This window comes from Zootoca vivipara, chromosome 6 (assembly GCF_963506605.1).
Source record: "Zootoca vivipara chromosome 6, rZooViv1.1, whole genome shotgun sequence".
In the NCBI taxonomy this organism is placed as follows: domain Eukaryota; kingdom Metazoa; phylum Chordata; class Lepidosauria; order Squamata; family Lacertidae; genus Zootoca; species Zootoca vivipara.
Window position 1 is genome coordinate 94,221,851 of NC_083281.1, and position 21,481 is coordinate 94,243,331.

The window sequence follows — 21,481 nt, forward strand, 5'->3', positions numbered from 1 at the left end:
GACATGCAGGTTCCGAGACATCACGTGTCGGGGCTGTGGGAAGATGGAGCACATTGTACGTGTCTGCCACTCCAAGAGGCCCTCGATGAGGAGGATCTTCAGTCAATCTCTTCAGCCAGGGTATATCAATTTTCGTCCCCAGGGTCCAATAAGCTTAGGGTGCAAGTTAGAATTGAGGGAAATCCGTGCAGAATGGAGCTGGATACTGACTCATCGTATTCCATAACACCTGATAAGACATTTAGAGAGCTTTTTCCCAATGGGGGCCCCCCTCTCCGACCGGCCACCGTGGTGCTCTCCTGAACTGATATAACCAAATGAGCCAAAAGTGCAACTCTGCTACCTCAGCCATAATATCCTTACTGTATTTCCTTTGCCCAAGCTGGGAATCAGACCATTGGCCCATCCAGTTCAGTACTGTCTACACTGACTGGCAGCAGCTCTCCAGGGTTTCATAGAGGGAACATTCCCAGAAGATGCCAGGGATTGAACGTGGGGTCTTCTGCATATGAGGCAGATGGTCTGTTATTGAGCTATGGTCCTTCTCACCTATCACTCCAAGAGCACCTGGACATTTCTTCCCCAACTGCTTACACACACACATCACTCAGAAGCTGTTTAATCCTTGCCCATTCAGTGGCTTCTTTGTGGTCCTCCAGATGTTGCACTCCAACTCCCATCATCTCCAGCCAGGATGGCCAATGATCAGGGATGGCAGGAGGTGCATCTGGGTGGCATAACATTGGGTGACACTGGTTCACTGGAACAAAATGTAAGAGCATCTCAGCAACCCCAGAGAAATACGATGGGCAGAAGCTCCTTGGTCTTTTTTGATGCTTATTTTATTAAAATAAACAGTGACTGAATATCAAGTAGTTACAGAGAACAAGAACCAGCGACTGTCTCCCCATATTGTGCTGTGAAAGGAGGTTTAGGAGATGCTGGAATGAAAGGCTAGTGGGACATGCGGCCATTCCTTATACTGTACATATGTCAGGAAGCATTGAGTGCAAACTCACAACATCCTGAGAGGGATCTGGGGTGTGGGTGGGAGAGGACAAGGGAGCCACGCTTCGTAGCCTGGTTGGCAATGGGAGACCCTGTCTTGCCCAAGGCAAGCAGAGCAGAGAGATGGTGTGTATTGGCTCTCCTTCCTTGGAGGTTTATAAGCAGAGGTTGGGTGGCCATCTGTCATTGATGCTTTAGTTGAGATTCCTGCATTGCAGGGGGTTGGACTAGATGGCCCTCAAGGTCCCTTCCAACTCTACAATTCTTTGATTCTATGTGTGACAGGGGGAGCAATACTGTAGTCATCTGCGTCTGGAGAGAACAAGAAGAGAAATATGAAATTGACATTGCAATGTGTAGGGCCAAGTCCTTTTTGAAGTGCTGAGTCTGATCACATTTTGGGTTTATGGCACGGATGGTGGTTTTTTAGGGATGCTCATGAAATCTCCCTCTCTGGGTTTGACATCCCAGATTCCCTGATCTGATTTCTGGAATAAGCAATCAGTCACTCTGAATTTTTGATTCCTGAGCTTTGTACAGACTCCTGCAAAGCCAGAGTTTGCTGCAAGTTCCAGTTCAGGTATTTCCCTTTCCTATACAAATTACTAATGGACATCAGTGTTCTGATTAAATTGCACCACAAAACGGAATTCTAATGTGATCACATCAGGACTCGCTTTCCTTTTGTTTTGCACTGTGATTTGATCAGTGCAAATATGTGCTGGTGTATATCAGTAACTTGTAAGGGAAGGGTGCAAATGCAAAGTGAAAAGTAGTGGTAGAATCCCTAAATTAAACCAAGTGGCAGGCAGAGATGTCCAACAAGAATGGAAAGGGGGGGGGGTCAACTCATCTCTGCTTTTCAAATTTCTGCAACCCCTGGACTTCCTCATTAAGGGAGAGGAAGGTCAGGAAAGGGCAGTCGGGATGCTCTCAGAAAAGCAGCTTGCTCAACAATCCCGATCTCTCTGTGCCATGCTTATTACAAAGCATTCTGGGACACCTTCCTGTAAAATGTATCCCAACCACCTGCATAAATTGTGTCTATGCCCTAGAATGCATCCAAGAGCCCTCTGCAAATGCCCAGGAGTTATGGAACAGACCAGTCAATGTGGAAAACATCTCTGGTGGGACCACTTGCAGATGCTGCCTTTAAAGCTCATTTGAAGGACATCCCCTCAAAGAATTCTGGGCACTGTTGCCAAAGGTTGCTGGGAATTGTAACTTTGGGAAGAGCAAACTACAGTGCTCAGAATTCTTTGAGGGAAAGAATATGCTTCGAATATGCTTTAAAAGTTGTGTGTGTATACGCAGCAGAAGAGGCATGTGGGCCATAACAAGTCAAATACAAGGCCACAGACTTTAAAGTCTATACCATCCTTCTGCTTTCCATGAGACTATGTCAGCTGAGCACTGGCTAACAGAGATCAGGATCTAAGGACTTGCCTGCAGTGGTGCAACTCTGCAGAGCTAGCACACATCCAGAGAGCTCTGCTGCCGCTGGTCTTGCACACCTCCCCAATGGCCATTGCAGGCCACTGTCCGTCAGGAGTCAGGGTTTCCAAAGCGACTTGTGCATCCTTCTCTTGTTCCTCTGACTTCAGCTGAAGGGAGAGTGGAGGGTGGGGAAAATGTGAAATACAGAATATGGAGCACGAGGGCCCAGCTGGGGGGTGGGGTGGGGCATAGATCCCCATGAGGGATGGCAGATGTGCAAAACGGTAGTTTCCCTATTCAAGGCTGGCTGAAATGAACAGCAGCTGTGCAAGAGCACAACTCTGAAGGGGAAAATGGCCCTATTCAAGTACTGAAGGATTTGGTGTTTGAGAAATGGAGATTAATAAATTGGGGGGGGGGGGAGAAGTGCTGCCATTCACTCTCAGAAAAGCAGAATCCTTCTCCAATATGCTGCTAGAAAAATATCTTTCCCTGGGCTGATGAGACATCTCTTCTCTCGGAGCAATTCCCTGTTGTACTAGAGATTCCTGTAAGAGCCCAGTCACCCCCCCCCGCCCCCGCCATCTTGCAAGCAAACAGCATCTCTTTCCCTTTTTGCCTTTTATTCCCCCCCCCCCCACCCTGAAATATAAAAAGAGTTTTTGGTTGTTTTCTTTGTTTCCTCGGAAAGACGTGTGTGCTTCACAAGAGAGATGGACAGGTCTGTCCAAGTGCAGGCCAAGGAGGCAGGTGGGGCGGGAGAGACATGGCAGGATCCCGGCAGTGGCGCCCTAGATGACATTCTCAAACAGCTGCATGGAGGTCATGATGTTCTCATCCTGGTGCAGGGAGACAGAGAGAGAGGAGGTCGGAGTGACTGACTAGGAACCTAAAAAGAGCATCTGCTGGATCAGGCCAACAGCTCATCTAGTTGAGCTTTCTGCTCTCACAGGGGCTGACCAGGTGTCCCCATGGGAAGCCTGCGAGCTGGGCACAAGCACAATAGCAGCACTCTGCCCAGACACAAGGCTGGGATGAAAAATGTTAACGAAGTTCAGCATCTTCCACTCCCATGGAGATCCTGCGTGGGCCGGACTGGTGCAGCACGATGCTGGAAATCGTGTCTGCTCATGTCCACGGCGCCGGAAATCGCTTCTGTACATGCCCAGACGCCGAAAATCATGCCTGTGCAGAAGCAATTTCTGGCATCTGGGCATGCACAAAAGCGATTTCCGGAGCCGCAGAAGAGAGTCCCCACGCTGTGCTGGTTTAGCGCAGCACGCAGGGACTCGCTGAGTGGGTGGCTCGGTTCAGGGGCGGCTCGTGAGCCGGTTAAACGGCCTCCATGGGCTGCTTCCGGCCCATGGGCCTTAAGTTGCTGAGCCCTGCATTAAACCCTTATTAAAGATTCTAGTAAGGAAGCCCAAAGCACTCATCTACACAGAGGTGGGTGCTCAATGCCACTCTGCAGGATTCATTGCTATGACCTTATCGGTCACCCTCTCCCATCTGTGGAAGAACTATACAATTCCCATTGACTTAAAAAAGCAAACAATATTTCACAAGATTCATCTCATCCTGGATATAGTCTTATTGCACCGCTGCCTTCGGGCAAGATATTACAGAACAATAAAATCAAGAATGAATAGATTAAAAAACAGTTTCTATCCAAGAGCTATAACCATCTTAAATGCTGTAACTAAATAATATGATCTTGGGGAGCTGTGATGGGTGTGTGTGTGTGTGTGTGTGTGTGTGTGTGTGTGTGTGTGGCTGTAATTGTGTTTTTGTTTTGTTTTTTATGGGATGGCATTCAATTTCGTTGTACTATGTACAATGACAATAAAGTATCTATCTATCTTAGCATCTTCAATCAGTCTCTGATGGGGATGGGTACTTCTGCTTGTCTCTGCAGCAGGTCTGACCAGATGGCTCAATAATTTTCAGTGCAAAGAGGCAGCAGAATCAGAGGAGGCTGCTTGCTACATCTCTGCTTGTCACTGATCTGGGCTTATATCCACAAACCAGGAGGCAAATCCAGATCAGTGACTCATGCAGTGGGCAAGCCTTACACAAAGAGGGAAAACGTGTCCCTCCGATCTTAATTCTGCAATAATTTGGAAACTCTGTGATAATGGAAGATCATGGAGTTATAGTGGAATCCTCAACAAGCAGGATGGCTGAATTTCCTGCAGTGGGCATGCATGAGCCATGGGCAGTGCCTATTGGATGGTGTCCATGACAACTATACAAACTAGCACAACTGCTACATTTCCGCTGACTTTTTGCATCAGTTTTGAATTGCCAACACCTCCAAATTTAATTTTTTTTTTTAAAAAAAGAAGTGTTCCCAATGATTTCAGATTTTCATCCTCAGCTTGAAAGCGGGTATTTATTGGACCTCTTAAACAGAAAAGCTTTAAACCTTTTAAATACATAAATAAAATGACACCACCCCCCACTCCTTTTAAAAGGGGCACCAGGCTGTTGGTCTCTTGCTACAGGATTCTGTGGGGCTATTCTTGAGCTCACCTTCTGACACGTCTCTAGGAACTCCTCAATAGTGACCACGCCATCCTGATTTTTGTCCATTTTCTGAAATGCAAAATGCGCTCTGTGAGTAGCAGGCACCTGACCCAGATATGCAGAGCCCAGACTCCCCACCCTTCTCCACCCCCAGAGTGTGCAAGCCTGCCCAAGATGCCTGCTGTGCCCCACTGAACAGTCAACTGAGAGGTTCCCTTTGCCCTTTCCTGCAGCTTGTGCTTCTCCTTCCATTTGCAATCTGAATCAGCATTTGCGTTAAGCCCCAATGTGCTCCGATGGACAGTGCTAAAACTTTCATAAAACTACAGCCTCAGTAAACGGCATCCACCACCCTCAGCTAGACACGCAGCAGCTGAGGCTAGTTTTGATTTACCAGAATGAACATGAAGCAGAGACTTGGGAATTCCTTAAGCAAGAACCTGGGGCCTCCACCAGTTATTTATTTATTTATCTGCAGATTTATAAACCACAAAAAGTTACCAAAGAAATGTACAACAAAACAAGATACAAAAGATAACAAACTCAGTAAAACAAAAACAATAAAACCATTTCTAAAACTGTATGTTTACTACTCCATAAAATGACAGGGAAAGCCTTCTTAAACAAAAACAGTCTTCAACAAATGTCAGAAGGCTTGGTGCTTGGCTACCGTGTTTCCCACATTTTAAGACACCGTCTTATAATTTTTTTACTCAAGAAAATAAGCCTATGGCTTATTTTCGGGGGGTGTCTTAGTATGGTTCCTGCCTCCTCCTGCCGCGACCGGCGTTGCTGCTGCTGGGCTGGCAGCACTCTGCGAAGGCAGGAGAAGCCGGCCAGACCGCTGGGGGGGTGGGGTAGAAAAAAGTTCGGAGCGCGTCCCAATGGCAGCACTCCTCATGCGCCACAAAAGCTACCAAACAACTGGGGGGGGGAGGTTAAAAAGGTGGCCGGAGCGCAGCCTTATGGCAGCGCTCCTCACACACCACAAAAAAGACGCAGAAAACTGGCAAACAGCTGGAGGGGGCTAAAAAGCAGCAGCGGCCACAGCTTTAAATGGCTGGATCGCGCCTTCCGTCCCGCGCTTGCGCTGCGCGCCAGGTTTTGCCCGATCCGTCGGGGAGCAGGGAGCGCTCAGAATCTGGTGAGGGGGGTCTTTCTTCCCATTTGGGCGCCCGAGCATCGCCGCTCGAGAGGCCGGAGGCTCTCGGCGGAGTGGTCTGGAGGAGCGAACGCAAGCTCTTGGCTGGCTGGCTCGCTTTCTTTTTGTTGCTCACGGAAGGCGGAAGGGGCCAGCAGGGCTCCCGCCACCGTCAGTCGCCCCGCCGCCCCTCTGCCTTGGGCCATGCAGCCCACAACGTTCCGGCAGCGCGGCTCCCGCTGCCGTCAGTCGCCCCAGCGGCGCGGAAGGGCCAGCGGACCCGGCCGCCGCTCTGCCGTGGACCATGCCGCCGCTCTGCCGGCCGCCGCTCTGCCGTGGACCATGCAGCCCACAATGTTCTGGCGGCGCGGAAGGGGCCAGCAGGGCTCCCGCCGCCGTCAGTCACCTCCGGCCGCTGCTCTGCCTTGGGCCATGCGGCCCCAGAACGTTTCGGCGGCGCGGCTCCTGCCGCCGCCTGTCACCCGCCGCCGCTCTGCCTTGGGCCATGCGGCCCCAGAACGTTTCGGCGGCGCGGCTCCTGCCGCCGCTTGTCACCCGCTGCTGCTCTGCTTCGGGCCATGCGGCCCCACAACATTCCGGCAGCGCGGAAGGGGCCAGCAGGGCTCCCGTCACCGAGGGGTTTCCCGTCACCGAGGGGTTTCCCGTCACCGAGTGGGGAGGCTCCCAGCGCGGCTCGCCTGGCGACGCCGAAAGAGGGCCGAGCGCGCGGTGCTTGTGCCTCCTCCTGCTTCTCCCCCCCCCCCCGCCCGTGTGAGAAATTAGCAGTTGAGGGCGAGGACGGATAGAGAGCTGCACGGCGCTTCAGCAGCAGCAACAGCAGCAACCAGTTCCAGGTGGCTCGGGGTATGGCTTATTTTCGGGGTATGGCTTAATTCCGCAAAAGTGTAAAAATCCTGCTACGTCTTATAAAATGACTACGCCTTAAAATAGGGGAAACACGGTAATTTCAGCTGGGCACTAATTCCAGAAGGCTGGAGCTGCAACACTAAAAACCTGGGGGTTGTAGCCAACACAAAAGTTCCTTTGTGCAAGGAAACCTGCTTGCGCAATGAACTCTTTCTTTCTTCCCTCTACTTACTTGTCGCCCAGTCTGTCCCAGAGGGTTGTGGGAACCCCCAAGCAGATTGGGGGGCATGTAGGGGAAGGAAAGGAGGGCAAGCTTCATTGTACAAAGGCAAGTCCTAGTGCTTTTTTTCTAGAAAAATACCATAAAGTTGTTACAAGTTACAGGTAGGTGGCCGTGTTGGTCTGACGTAGTCGAAACAAAAAAATATTAAAAAATTCCTTCCAGTAGCACCTTAGAGACCAACTAAGTTTGTCATAGGTATGAGCTTTTGTGTGCATGCACACTTCTTCAGATACCAAGTTGTTACAAGTGTCACACTTTTTAACTAAAAAAAGAGAGGTGCGGGTACTCTGTACCCTTGGGGGGAAAGCACTGGATGCAACCCTCAGGGTGTTATCCAATTAATGCCGCCTGTCACTGCAAGGATTTCTGCTTGTGCAACTGAACGTTCCTTCCTTTCCTCTCTTTACAGCCCCCTAAATCTGTTCCAGGCATTCCCCAACTCCCCAGAGCACATCTAAAGGTGTGTGGCAGGGATGCTCCATTGAGCAAGCAGAAACCCTTGTGCTGACAGGACATGTTAGTCAGATACTGCCCTCCGTCTCTGGCATGCACAGCTCTGGGGCATGCAATACCCCAACTGAGGACTGCAATTGTCAGGCAGGAATATCTGGGGTGAGACTGTTGCCCCTCAGTATTAGCCAACATGGGCCATGGCCACGGATGATGGGAGTCGTGGTCCAGATACACCTAGAAGGAAAGTGCACAGTGGGCACTTGCGGAGAACTGCACCATCCTGCCATGGACTTCTGTGTCTACACAATAGCTTCAGGCACCTGTAACTTCTGTTTCCCCCTGATTTCACCTTGCCTGCTCCTTTTCAGCGCCTCCCAGCTGCTTTCTTTGCTAATCAAGGACTTACCTGCTTCCCCACACCCCGAATCCCCTTACCTGGAAGAACTTCTCCACGTGCTCAAAGGGAGCATCTTCCCGCAAGATTGGGTAGGTGTAGCGGCCCATCATGTCATAGATGGACTTCATTATTGCCAACATCTCCTGGCAGAGAAGGACAGCAAAGCTTTCAGAGCAGTCGAGAGGCTGGATGAAGCCAGCTTTCACCCCACTCCTTTTCTATCTTTAGTGGACTCTTTAGTTTGACTCTGCTCAAAGGCACGAAGCTTAAGAGTCATGTAAAGGATTTTTGTACTTCTTACTTAATCAGCCCTATCTTCCAGCCAGGGGAAGAGGCTGTAGCTCAGTGGCTAGAGCATCTAACTTGCATGCAAAAGGCCCCAGATTTAATGCCCAGCATCTCCAAGTAGGGCTGGGAAAGACTCCTCCCTCGAGTCACCCTGCCAAATAGTGTACACTTTACTGAGCTAGATGGACTCAATGGTCTGACGTGAGATAAGGCAGCTTCCTATTTAAATCAGCCCTTTCTTCAAACCGCAAGGACTGTGGTGCAGTAGGAGAGTATGTGTTTTGCATGCAGAAGGTCCCAGTCAGAGCCGTCTTTCCTATTGGGCTTACTGGCATGTTGCGCCAGGGCGCTGGCCTCTCAGGGGCACCCCAGCGAGTGGGGGAGCTGCGCGGCTTTGCTGGCGGCCTCCCCTTTCCCTGCACACCTGCCAGCTGTGCCCCATCAACCATATGACTGGCGGGCGTGCAGCTTCCTTCCCAAGCCTCCGCAGGAGGAGAGCGATCCCTGCAGAGGCTTGGAAAAACGTCGACAACTCGACAACTCTGGGAAATGGTGGGTGGGGTGGAGGCGCCGGAGGGATCTTTGTACCACGGCGCCGGATATGCTTAAGACAGCCCTGGTCCCAGTATCCATCTGGATACCTTGACCTGATGAAATATAGAGCTGTGCAAACAAATCAGGATGAATGCTCAATAAACAGGTGTCATTTGAATGAGCCCAGAGCTAAACCCCGAAGAACAGGGACTGTAAAAAATTCATACTACTAAGAAGGACAGTTTTAACAAACCAGAGCACAAGTTCTCTCTCTCTCTCTCTCTCTCTCTCTCTCTCTCTCTCTCTCTCTCTCTCTCTCTCTCTCTCTCTCTCTCTCTCACACACACACACACACACACACACACACACACACACACAAAACTCACCTCCTTGGTGATATAGCCATCCTTGTTGATGTCATAAAGGTTGAATGCCCAGTTGAGCTTCTCATGCACTGTCCCACGCAACAAGATCGAGAGGCCAATGACAAAATCCTGCAAGAGAGGAAGGGGCAGAGCAATTGGGTATCCCATGGTGCAGCTCCCACAAAAAGAGCACACCTTCCCTCCACTCTCAAGCAGCCACTTTCAGCCAAATGAAACATAACAGTAATAACACCGGAGCATAGGAAGCTGCCTTATGCAGATTCAGGCCTTTGGTCCAGCTAGCTGCCCAGTGTTTTCTAGGGACGGCTCCAAGAGGTTTTTCATATGCCCTGCCACTTTCCCCAGGAAAACCTGCTGTTTATCACTGAATCAGAAGAAGCGTCAATCCACAGGAAACTCAAATGACATTCAGGTTTCCCGGGGAAAGCAGTGGGGGAAATGTAAAACCTCTGGGACCCATGCCTAGACAGCACAGAACAAACAGGAGTGTGGACAGGCCCTACAAGTGGCTCCCCAGGGATTCAGACAGGGAGTCTCTCCCAATCCTACCTGGAGATGCTGGGGACTGAACCTGGGACCTTCTGCATGCAGGACAATTTAATTTAATTGTACACAGGTTGTACAATGACAATAAAGGTATTAGTATTAGGACAGATGCTCTACAACTGAGCTACAGCCTTTCCATGTAGTGCCTTTGTAACATGTGTACTGTGTATAATCTGCAAAGTCTCAGTGGTGCTCCTAGGACCTCCCTGACGAGGCTAGAACTGTCCCTGCTTCTCTGAAATTTGCCACGCCTGTGAATTCCCTTAAGGCCAATTAAGGCTTTTCTACTGCAGATTCAAGAGCGGTTTTTATGTTGACACCTTCCAACTCTGTGTTGCATCCAATGATATTCATACTTAGAGTAGACCTATTGGAGCAATGTACACAACTAATAGTTGTTAACTATAAGTTGTTGCTGTTGGCATCTGTCTGTCTCAAGAGACAATGGTGTGCGCCTCCATCTAACCGCTGTGTTGGGGTGCAAGCCTGGGCAGCATGTAGGGAGGTCCTGGCCAGCCAAGACACACACACACACCCCGGCCTCGCTGATGTGGTCCAAAGGAAAGCAGAGCAAGATATTTGGCACCAGCTTTGCTGCATGAGTTGCTGGAAGTTGCCATCCAACTGTTGTAGGGACTCTACTCCGGATTTGTGTAGGATTTACTCCTTAGCCTTTTCTTCTCTTGAAGATACCCCACAAGGCAATGAAGGTTTAGGACCAGAGTTTTCCTTCTCCTAAAGGGCTACCTTAAGGCATCTTGCTCAAGCCCCTCTGCTGCAAAATTGGGAGTTGGCACTGGCAAAGGGGCAAGGGACCCAGGTGGCACTGTGGGTTAAACCACAGAATCTAGGGCTTGCTGATCAGAAGGTCGGCGGTTCGAATCCCTGCAACGGGGTGAGCTCCCGTTGCTCGGTCCCAGCTCCTGCCAACCTAGCAGTTCGAAAGCACATCAAAGTGCAAGTAGATAAATAGGGACCACTCCGGCGGGAAGGTAAACGGCGTTTCCATGTGCTGCTCTGGTTCGCCAGAAGCAGCTTTGTCATGCTGGCCACATGACCCGGAAGCTGTCTGCAGACAAACGCTGGCTCCCTCGGCATATAGAGCGAGATGAGCGCTGCAACCCCAGAGTCGGACATGACTGGACCTGATGGTCAGGGGCCCCTTCACCTTCACTGGCAAAGGGAGCATGCAGGGGATATACAGACCACAGAGCAGGGGGGACCAACAGAATGCTCCCATGTGCCTGTATGCACTACGGTGCCTATGAAAGGTTTCATCCATTCTGAACAGAGGAGAGGTGCAACAAGCTTCTCTTTATCAACATGTGCAGCAATAGATGATGTGGGTGCCATTCTCCCATTGATGGGGCAGCTGGTGTGCCGGGGGGGAGGGGCGTCCCCTCACCATTTTGTGGCCCTGCCTCTTTTTATGAGGCAGGGTTTGGCAGGGTTTTGTATCCAATCCAAAACCTCTTTGAACAAGGTGGTGTTTAGCAAAAGAATTGCTGGCGTGTAGATCGCGGGAGAGGCCTTCCCCACCTGTCCCATCGCGTCCAACCGATTTTACCTCCCAAATGGTTCACCAAGGTCTGCCTAGAGCCACAACCCAAGGAACAGAGAGAAGAGCCCTTTACCTCAAAGCGGATGGCTCCATTCCGGTCCACATCAAAGGCATTGAACAGGAAATGCGCGTACATGGTGGCATCTGCAAAGGGAACAGCAGAAGCAGGTGGGCTACAAGGGCTTGTGGAGTCTTGCTTATTCATTCTCCCTATGAAGCAGGAACACAGGAAGGTGCTGGATACTGCCAGGCTGGTTGGTTCATTTAGCTCAGCATGGTGGGAGCCCTCCAGACTTGCTCGACTCCAACTCCCATAATCCTTGATGATGGTTAAGGATGATGGGAGCTGTAGTCAAGCAACTCGCTGGCTGGGCTTGATGGGAGCCAGAGTCCAGCGACATCTAGGGGGCCAGAGATCTTCCTCAATCCTAGTCAGTACTGACTGGCAGGGGCTCTTCAGGGCTTCAGGAAGATAGTCTTTCCCAGCCCAGCCTGGGGATTGAACCCGGCCTCTTCTGCATGCAAACATGTGTTCTAGCACTGAGTGACGACCCTTCCCTGGCTCACACACCTTAGCAACAGGAAAGGACCTGCTTCACAGCAACATCTTTCTATTGTGCAAGATGGAATAGCACATGTGAAGGGACCACATTATTTGCCCGGCCACCACACAGGTTCCTGGAACAATGTCCCCATGTTGCTGAGGCCATTTATCCATTCATGTCCTGCATTTATTTTGAGGACTCAAGATGACATCCATGGGATTTTTTTTTATAATCACATTTTTATCATCACAGCAATCCTGAGGTTAAGCTGGGACGAACTCAGAGGCTGTGAAAACGAATGAAGGATTAACATCAGATTGATTTATGGGAATCACCTGAACTAATTAAGAAAGCAGTGCAAATGTGAGATGTTGGCAATCCTCCGACCTCAGAGCATGGGAAGTCAAAGAAAGATATATGATTTGGCTTAATATTTGGACTGTTTGATTATTTTTTAATTCGGAATGTCTTTAATGTGACCTTTATTGGATTGTTAAATTGGGAAACTTAAAAAATATTATTAAAAAATGATATAGGCACAATTGCATCCATGTTTCAAATTAAACTGGTTTAATTATCATGCCCTTGCTCAGAAAGACCCTGAAACAGTAGTTCTGAGAGAAGGCTGGGGATAGCATACAAATAATTCTGTTCATCTTCATCAAATTACAATTACTCAAACTTTATATACAAATCTGTGTCCTATAATTTTGGTGATACATTTCTGCTTTTGTTTTACAATGCTTAAGTGGCCACCTTAGTTAGGGAGCTAAGAACGCTGACAATTTCTAGCACTCATATAGCCACCCCCTAATAAAACTACAGTTCCCAGAATTCTCTGGGGGAATTAAACTGGATTGATGGTTATGCAAGTTCTTAGTTACCTGGGCATTTTTTACCATAGGAATCCACCCACACCCTTGCCATGTTCACCTGCCTTCACCAGCCAATATAGGCAGCAATACATATTTGGATGTATAATGTAGCAGACTTTGCCAACCTGGTAGGCTGATGGGAGTTGTAGTCCATAACACCTGGAGCGCACCAGGCTGGCAGAGGCATAGCAATAAGAAGTTGGCTAGGCATTCTTGCTTTTGCATGGACCGCCATTCTGGGGGAAAGCTTTGTGGCAGCATCACTCTCACAGGGGGCTCAGCGCCTTAACTCAAATAGCAGCTGAAATGAAGACATCAGTCTCAGACTCACCTCCCTGCGGGAAGAACTGAGCATAGATCAGTTTGAAGGTCTCTTCATCCACCAAGCCGCTGGGGCACTCCTATCAATGCAAGTCAAAAGGAAGTTACCCTCTGGAGGGTCACCCACTGGCCATTTGGAAACAAGCAAAGCCTCACTCTGGTCCCATGTGCACTTCCACCCCAACCCTCACTTTCTGTTATGGCCCAACATCTGACCCAAAACAAAAATCACAAGACCATCCTTAACCAAATTAGGTTGCCCCACATTTGCATAATTGCAATCCTGATAGATTGTTGAGGGCTCACGACACACACCATAACTAAACACACATTGCTACCTTCTCTACTGTGAACAACAGGAGGCTTCAGCAAGGGGTGTGTCCCTGTGTGAGTGCCATAAAAAACCCTGTGGGCACCACACTGGTGATTCCAGGTCTTCCGTAAGTCATGTGCACTCACACCAGGAAGCTGAGTGGGGTTAAGAACATAAGGCGAGCCTGCTGGATCACACCCAAAGTGGCCCATCTAGTCCAGCATCCTGTTTGTAAGGCCAACCAGGTGCCGGTGGGAATCCTTGGAGCAGGACATAAGCACATGAGCACTCTACCCACAGATGAGTCCCAGCGCCTGGGATTCAGAACCAACTGTGGAGGTAGGGCATAGCCATCATGGTCAGCAGCACTGATGATGATGCATACCCCCCTGTACCCGCAGGTCTCAGGGTGGTTACAACTTACAATCACAATATAAAACCCACAACACATAATCAAGACAAAAACAACTCAACAACTCCACCCCCCCCCCCCTGTATTAAAAGGGCATTGGATGTGAATGAGCAAAATGCCTGGTTAAAGAGGAATGTTTTTGCCTGGGGCCTAAAGGTGTATAATGAAGGCGCCAGGTGAACCTCCCAGGGGAGAGCATTCCACAGACAGGGAGCCACTGCAGAAAAGGCCTCTTCTCGTGTTGCCACCCTCTGGACCTCTCTTGGAGAAGGGCCTCAGATTATCTCCTTGAGGCATTGCATTCCTGAGCCATTTAATAGCCTTATCCTCCTTGTTTTCGTCTAATCTTCTTTGAAGCCATCTACCGTAAGTTGGTGGTCATCACTGTTTCCTGTGGGAGTGAGTTCCATAGTTTAACTATGAGCAACTAAGTTATAGGATCTGACTGCCGAGGTGAAGGGAAACTGGGAGTTTTGTTTTTTACTTGGGGTACAAGAAGGCCTTGCAGTCAAATTCAAATGTCATGAAACCAGAGGAAGTGGAACGTCAAACTTTCTCCATTAAGCAATATTTAAAAAGTTGTAACATGAAAGTCTGTCTAGAAAATAAAGGCTGTTGATTCATTTGTCAATTCTGAGATGGATCCCAGTGAAAATGGAATAATATGCGCTGGCAGAGAAACAATTAACTTAGTATTTCGATGATGCCTGAGAGCCAAGTATTACAGGAAACAGTGATTAAAGATACATGGAACAGAATGCAGGGTGGTTTCTTGAAAGGCACTTCATGCTGAAGCCAAATGACGAGGCTTCTTGGGCAGATCTACTCAATAATCCAAGTCTCTGCCAGAGCTCCCTGTCTTTCCTCAGGGAGAGCTCCACAGGGAGAGAAAATCACATCTTTAACTGGTTTAGGTCCATTGGGTAGATTTGTTCTTCTTATGCCTGGATATTGGAGGAATAGGGGAACCTGTAGCCTTCCAGATATTGTTGAGCTCCTATCATTGCTGGCCACCTGTCATGCTGGCTGATGGCAGATGTAGTCCTACCACCCCTGTAGTGTGCAGGTAAGGTTAGCAACTCCTAGTACAGGGAACTTGATTCTCCCATCCCTGCCAGAAAGAACACTTAAGAACTTTAAAACTAAGAACCAGTGCCTGAGTTTCCTTTCCCCCCTTCTCCCTCCTAATCCCTTTTCCTTTTGTGCTGCATCTTTTAAATTGTAAGCAGAGACTGCCTTGATTATGAATCTTTGTAAACTGCTTTAGGAGCTCCTTTTCATCCAAAGAGTGGGGTAAAAATACTTATCCAAACAAGATGGCACAAAAACACTGGGGCTCTTCAGTGGCCCACCCTGATAGAAAAATCTGATCTCCTGAAAAGATGCTCTGAGATTTCCCACGGCTTGGGGAAGTCTGGAGTTCAGGAAATGCCTGGGTGGGTGCAAGAAGCCAGTGGAAGCTTCCCACTCACGTTCTTGAAGCCTCTATAGAGGGATTGCAGTTCCTTCTTGGTGAACTTGGTCAGAGCCTGAAGCTGGTCCAGCCCTTCTGGCTGATGCCGGATGGTCGAGAGCTCGAGCTCGCTGTCGCTGCTGTCTGCAAAGAGAAGAGGGGCAAACTGACCAGTCAATAAGAATGCCTGCTCAAATAAGCATCAATCAAACCACTTACTGATTGAGACAATGCTTTAGCGAAGTAAAATATCCTATGAAGGAGAGAATGTCCATATGCAGGTCATCTTCACAGCATCAGAGACGCCCCCGATGGTCTGTCTGGGCGTTCTTGCCTTCATGGGATACCTAAGGACCAAACTACACATTTGTCCACTCTGGAAAAATGCATGTAGCGCTAAAGAGTGGATTTTCCCTGGGAAAGGAATGGGCAAGGGGGAAACTGTTTGGACCATTCATAGAAATTGCGGGTCAATTGGAAAACCCCTCAGACCAGTGCTTTCTAGGCATGAGAGAAGCAGAAGTGTGGACAAGCCCTTGCTATGTTGATGATAGCTCTTTTGGACTACAGGTCCCAAAGTGTTCTTTGTCAAAATAGGGAGCTGGGTTTTCACAACAGCTGACCCTGCAAAATGTGTCTTTGAAATCTTTGAAGCTGAAGCATAAGATTTTGTTTTTTGGAGGAGAGGAAAGCATTCAGTTTTACCTCTTTACTTACCCCTGAAACATGCTTTCTAACCTTTCAGTTGGATCTGAAATAATGTATAAGAACAGGTGTGCTGAGTTCCACCCAACATAGGGGGGGGGCGTCGTGCTCGCATGACATCACACATGCTGCACACTGCAAGGCCCAGCGAGGTCCCTCACGAGGCAAGCCACCATGAGGTCCAGCTCCTCAAGATTGGGGTGGGTGGGTCCTCAGCCGTGTCCCAAAAGACGGGGGGGGGGGTGGCCTGAAGACAACTCTTGCTCTATGGGTTTGGCGTCTATGTATGAAAACAAGCCTCCTCCCACAAACACCTCATGCACAAAAATATATCAAATACTTTTGTGGACAATTTGCAAGTCAAATCTCATGAAGTCTTAGGAAACAATAAAAAACTTTTTCATCCTGAATATTTTAGGAGAAATGTGTAGTATTATGGGTGTGCACTTGGTTTCCATAATCTCAAACTTAAGTGGGTTGCTTTGGGGATACTTGGGTCTTTCCTGAAACAAAGCAGGAATTCTCTGAATAATCCCTAACAGAATTTGGTTCTTTATTTTTTTAAAATATATTTTTATTAAGGGTTTTCTTGGTTTACACAGATAAGTGCAATGTCTCTCTTAGCATTTTTACAAATCAGTTTCATTTGTTGAGACATTGGTGAGGAGAGGGGAAGGAAAGTAGATGGGGGGAGGGTTGGGGGTGGGGTGACAATGTTTCTATTTTGCTTAATAAGTGTGTGGGGTTTGTGTCAGCGTCGCGTGTGTAGGTTCTCTGTTGTTCACTTGTTTTCCTTTGATGGTAAGAGATGTTGGGGTTGGCCTAGGATATGGTTGTTCCTTTGTGGTTAGCTGTGGTGGTCTTTGTTTTGTGTGTGAGTGGGGTGGGTGAGTGTTTTGGGTCATGTTAACCATATTGATTCGTATGCTGTGAATTTGGTTCTTTATGAAGCTTCAGAGCCAATTTGGAGAGCTGGAGGGACACAGACACCCAAGTTCTTCATATAAGAAAGACATCAAGATGGATGGAGGGAGAGGAGGAAGTGTAGTTTTGTGATTGACAGCTTTAGCTTCCAAACAATGCCCTCAATTTTCACGTCCCACCCTGCACCTATTTGAAATTTGACAGGCTTCCTCCACTTAGCTAATGTTGTCTATCTCTGGAAATTTCATCCACTTCTGTCAAAAGGTTATACAGTGATTGGCTCAGCCAGTGATTAGCTATTCAGGGTTGAAGTGAGATGTCTGTACACCAATCTGTCAGTATATGCACAGGCAAGCCCTTTGGATCAGAGCCAACATATCAAAAAAATGTGACCCCCCCAATAGAATACTATGAGCACCACTGGTTAAACTGACTCAGCCAGTCAGATCTTTGCATTCTGACCCTACAAACTTCTAAAGAGTCATTTCCATAGCTGCCAAGTTTTCCCTTTTCTCGCGAGGAAGCCTATTCAGCATAAGGGAAAATCCCTTTAAAAAAGGGATAACTTGGCAGCTATGGTCATTTCTGGCAAAAGTCATTTTACCCAAGCATGCAAATGACTACAAGAAGTTCATCAAGCATTTAAAAATAGTCATAATGGGAAAGGGATATATTATGGGAGTTATGTGTCTCTGTTGTTTAATTTGAGCCGGGGTGGGGGCACATGCTTAACTATCCTCGTCTTACTAGGCACCAGGGAATTGGGGAATGTGAGTTGGAGGGGATTGGCTCTGTGAACACGGCGGCGGCAGCTGCTGCTGTCACATGGCCTCAAGGAGTTTTCAAACTGACTCATAGTAAGTCTTTCCATTAAATCAAGGTTAAAACAGCTCATTTTCCTAAGTGTAACTAATGGAAAGCAAAAACAGTTTTACCTGCAGAATCTATCTCACTCTCTTTTATTAGCAGATCAATTTTATTAGCAAACCCAGGCATGGGGGGGGGCAGTTCAGGGAGGTGGAGTGGGCAGGGTTTACCTTCAAGAAAAAGAGATGCCAGGGATTCAGGTAAGTCAAGGAACTTGACCCTCTGACCTGGAAACTGTTCACTCTGTCATGAGATAAATGTACTCCGCTCATGCTCAAGGCCCATTCACACTTGGTCCACTACTCACTATGCTCTACAATTGAAAACTAATGCCAGGGAGAGGTTGAGGTACAACTTAAGTCCTGGTTCAGAGATGGTAATTATTTTAAAAATCAGCAAAAGGAGGGAATAGAGGGCATTAAGGTCCTGGGTCTGTCTGTGGTGACATACAACCTTGTTTTCGGGGCAATAATAATAATAATTTATTTTTTATACCCCGCCCATCTGGCCGGGTCTCCCCAGCCATTCTGGGCAGCTTCCAACAGAAGAATAAAACACAATAATCTATCAAACATTAAAAGCCTCCCTGAACAGGGCTGCCTTCAGATGTCTTCTAAAAGTCTGGTAGTTGTTTTCTTTTTTGACATCTGTTGGGAGGGCATTCCACAGGGCAGGCGCCACCACCGAGAAGGCCCTCGGCCTAGTTCCCTGCAACTTGGCAAGAGACACATAGAGTAGTGCTTAGAATGTCAGACTGGTAGGACCAAGGAAATCCAGTTTCAAATCCTCATTCGCCCACAAAGGCTGTTGTGGTAATAAAATTGAGGTGGTGGAGAACCATGTAAACCAACCACAGCTGCTTGAGCAACAGCAGGATAAAAATGTAGGAAGTGGCAGATGTGGGTGGGCATTAAAACTGGGGAAAGTGGGAGACAGGCAGATCTGACCCTATGAGCACAATCCAGGAAGCACTTGTACTGCACAATGCCCTTGAAATGAATGGTAGTTAACTCTTAAGATGCACAGACATTTGAAACTATTGTAATTAGGTTTATAGCTGAAAATGTTTGGCAAATTTTAGATGAATGTGAACACTAACCTCCCCACCCCCCATTCCAATTCACACAACTGAAAAACATATTTAAGAATTAAGAACAACAACAAAAACGGAATTTGAAAGGTTAATTAGGAATACATTTGGGGGGGGGGGATAACCTATCAAATATTACCGGTAACTAACGGAAGTGGGAGAGTGAAGCACAGGCACATTGTATAACAAAATGGGGGAAAGAGAGAGAATTAATTCCTGGATGACAAGATCCAAGTTTGAGGCAAGTACTCAGTGAGAGAAGCCTAGCAGAGATTTAAAATCACAAAACATGCAGTAAACTAAAGCATGGAAATATAGGTTGTTAGACTTTTAAAATATGTGCCCCTCCAAGTGTGTTCTAAAATGTCCCCTGAGAAAGTTTCTTTCCAAAGTTTCCCTCTTCTCCAAGCATAGGCGGAAAAAACCATATGTTTGGTAAATAAAGAAATGGTTTACTTACAAACTCTCCGAAGTTCAGATTCATATGCTTCAGAAAACGTGCAAAGGCAAGTTACCGGTAGCTTAGTTATAGAGGGGTAAATGTTTCTAGATTGGTATAGAATCATAGAATCATAGAATCATAGAGTTGGAAGAGACCACAAGGGCCATCCAGTCCAACCCCCTGCCAAGCAGGAAACACCATCAAAGCATTCCTGACAGATGGCTGTCAAGCCTCTGCTTAAAGACCTCCAAAGAAGGAGACTCCACCACACTCCTTGGCAGCAAATTCCACTGCCGAACAGCTCTTACTGTCAGGAAGTTCTTCCTAATGTTTAGGTGGAATTTTCTTTCTTGTAGTTTGAATCCGTTGCTCCGTGTCCGCTTCTCTGGAGCAGCAGAAAACAACCTTTCTCCCTCCTCTATATGACATCCTTTTATATATTTGAACATGGTTATCATATCACCCCTTAACCTTCTCTTCTCCAGGCTAAACATACCCAGCTCCCTAAGCCGTTCCTCATAAGGCATCGTTTCCAGGCCTTTGACCATTTTGGTTGCCCTCTTCTGGACACGTTCCAGCTTGTCAGTATCCTTCTTGAACTGTGGTGCCCAGAACTGGACACAGTACTCCAGGTGAGGTCTGACCAGAGCAGAATACAGTGGTACTATTACTTCCCTTGATCTAGATGCTATACTCCTATTGATGCAGCCCAGAATTGCATTGGCTTTTTTAGCTGCTGCATCACACTGCTGACTCATGTCAAGTTTGTGGTCTACCAAGACTCCTAGATCCTTTTCACATGTACTGCTCTCAAGCCAGGTGTCTCCCATCCTGTATTTGTGCCTTTCATTTTTTTTGCCCAAGTGTAGTACTTTACATTTCTCCTTGTTAAAATTCATCTTGTTTGCTTTGGCCCAGTTGTCTAATCTGTTAAGGTCATTCTGAAGTGTGATCCTGTCCTCTGGGGTGTTAGTCACCCCTCCCAATTTGGTGTCATCTGCAAACTTGCTCAGGATGCCCTCAAGCCCATCATCCAAGTCATTGATAAAGATGTTGAACAAGACTGGGCCCAAGACAGAACCCTGTGGCACCCCACTAGTCACTACTCTCCAGGATGAGGAGGAGCCATTGATGAGCACCCTTGGGGTTCGGTCAGTAAGCCAGTTACAAATCCACTGAATGGTAGCATTGTCTAGCCCACATTTTACCAGCTTCTTTACAAGAATATCATGGGGCACCTTGTCAAAGGCCTTGCTGAAATCAAGATAGGCTACATCCACAGCGTTCCCTTCATCTACCAGGCTTGTAATTCTGTCAAAAAATGAGATCAGATTAGTCTGACATGACTTATTTTTCAGGAACCCATGCTGACTTTTAGTGATCACAGAGTTTCTTTCTAGGTGCTCACAGACTGTTTGCTTAATGATCTGCTCTAGAATCTTTCCTGGTATTGATGTCAGGCTGACTGGGCGGTAATTGTTTGGGTCCTCTCTTTCCCCCTTTTTGAAAATAGGGACAACATTTGCCCACCTCCAGTCTGCTGGAACTTCGCCTGTTCTCCAGGAATTTTCAAAGATTATTGCCAGTGGTTCTGAAATCACCTCTGCCAGTTCTTTTAATACTCTTGGATGTAGTTCATCTGGCCCTGGAGACTTGAATACATCTAAACTAGCCAAGTATTCTTGTACTACCTCCTTACTTATTCTGGGCTGTGTTTCCCCTGCTGAATCATCTGCTCCATATTCTTCAGGTCGGGCGTTGTTTTCTTTCTTGGAGAAGACTGAGGCAAAGAAGGCATTGAGGAGTTCTGCCCTTTCTCTGTCCCCTGTTTGCATTTCACCATCTTCTCCTCTGAGTGACCCCACTGTTTCCTTGTTTTTCCTTTTGCTACGGACATACCTATAAAAGCCCTTTTTGTTGCATTTAACCTCTCTAGCGAGCCTGAGTTCATTCTGTGCTTTAGCTTTTCTGACTTTGTCTCTACACGTGCTGGCTATATGTTTGAATTCCTCTCTGGAGATTTCCCCCCTTTTCCATTTTTTGTACATATCCCTTTTAAATCTTAACTCAGTCAAAAGTTCTTTAGATAGCCAGCCTGGTTTCTTTA

At 47.7% G+C, this 21,481-nt stretch overlaps 1 protein-coding gene across 4 annotated transcripts in view; it reads right to left on the reverse strand.

Annotated features, from left to right (window-relative positions):
* Positions 1–3,086: 3,086 nt before the first annotated feature.
* Positions 3,087–21,481, reverse strand: part of KCNIP3 (potassium voltage-gated channel interacting protein 3) — a 106,214-nt gene continuing 87,819 nt past the window's right edge. For all 4 annotated transcript variants that reach the window (XM_035120095.2, XM_035120098.2, XM_060276415.1 and 1 more), the window contains 7 exons: positions 15,366–15,490; positions 13,179–13,248; positions 11,501–11,571; positions 9,321–9,428; positions 8,151–8,255; positions 4,978–5,040; positions 3,087–3,284 (listed from right to left, as the gene is read on the reverse strand). In XM_035120095.2, the coding sequence (XP_034975986.1) occupies positions 3,237–3,284; positions 4,978–5,040; positions 8,151–8,255; positions 9,321–9,428; positions 11,501–11,571; positions 13,179–13,248; positions 15,366–15,490 (590 nt within the window). In that variant the 3' untranslated portion in view covers positions 3,087–3,236. The remainder of the gene's footprint in view (positions 3,285–4,977; positions 5,041–8,150; positions 8,256–9,320; positions 9,429–11,500; positions 11,572–13,178; positions 13,249–15,365; positions 15,491–21,481) is intronic.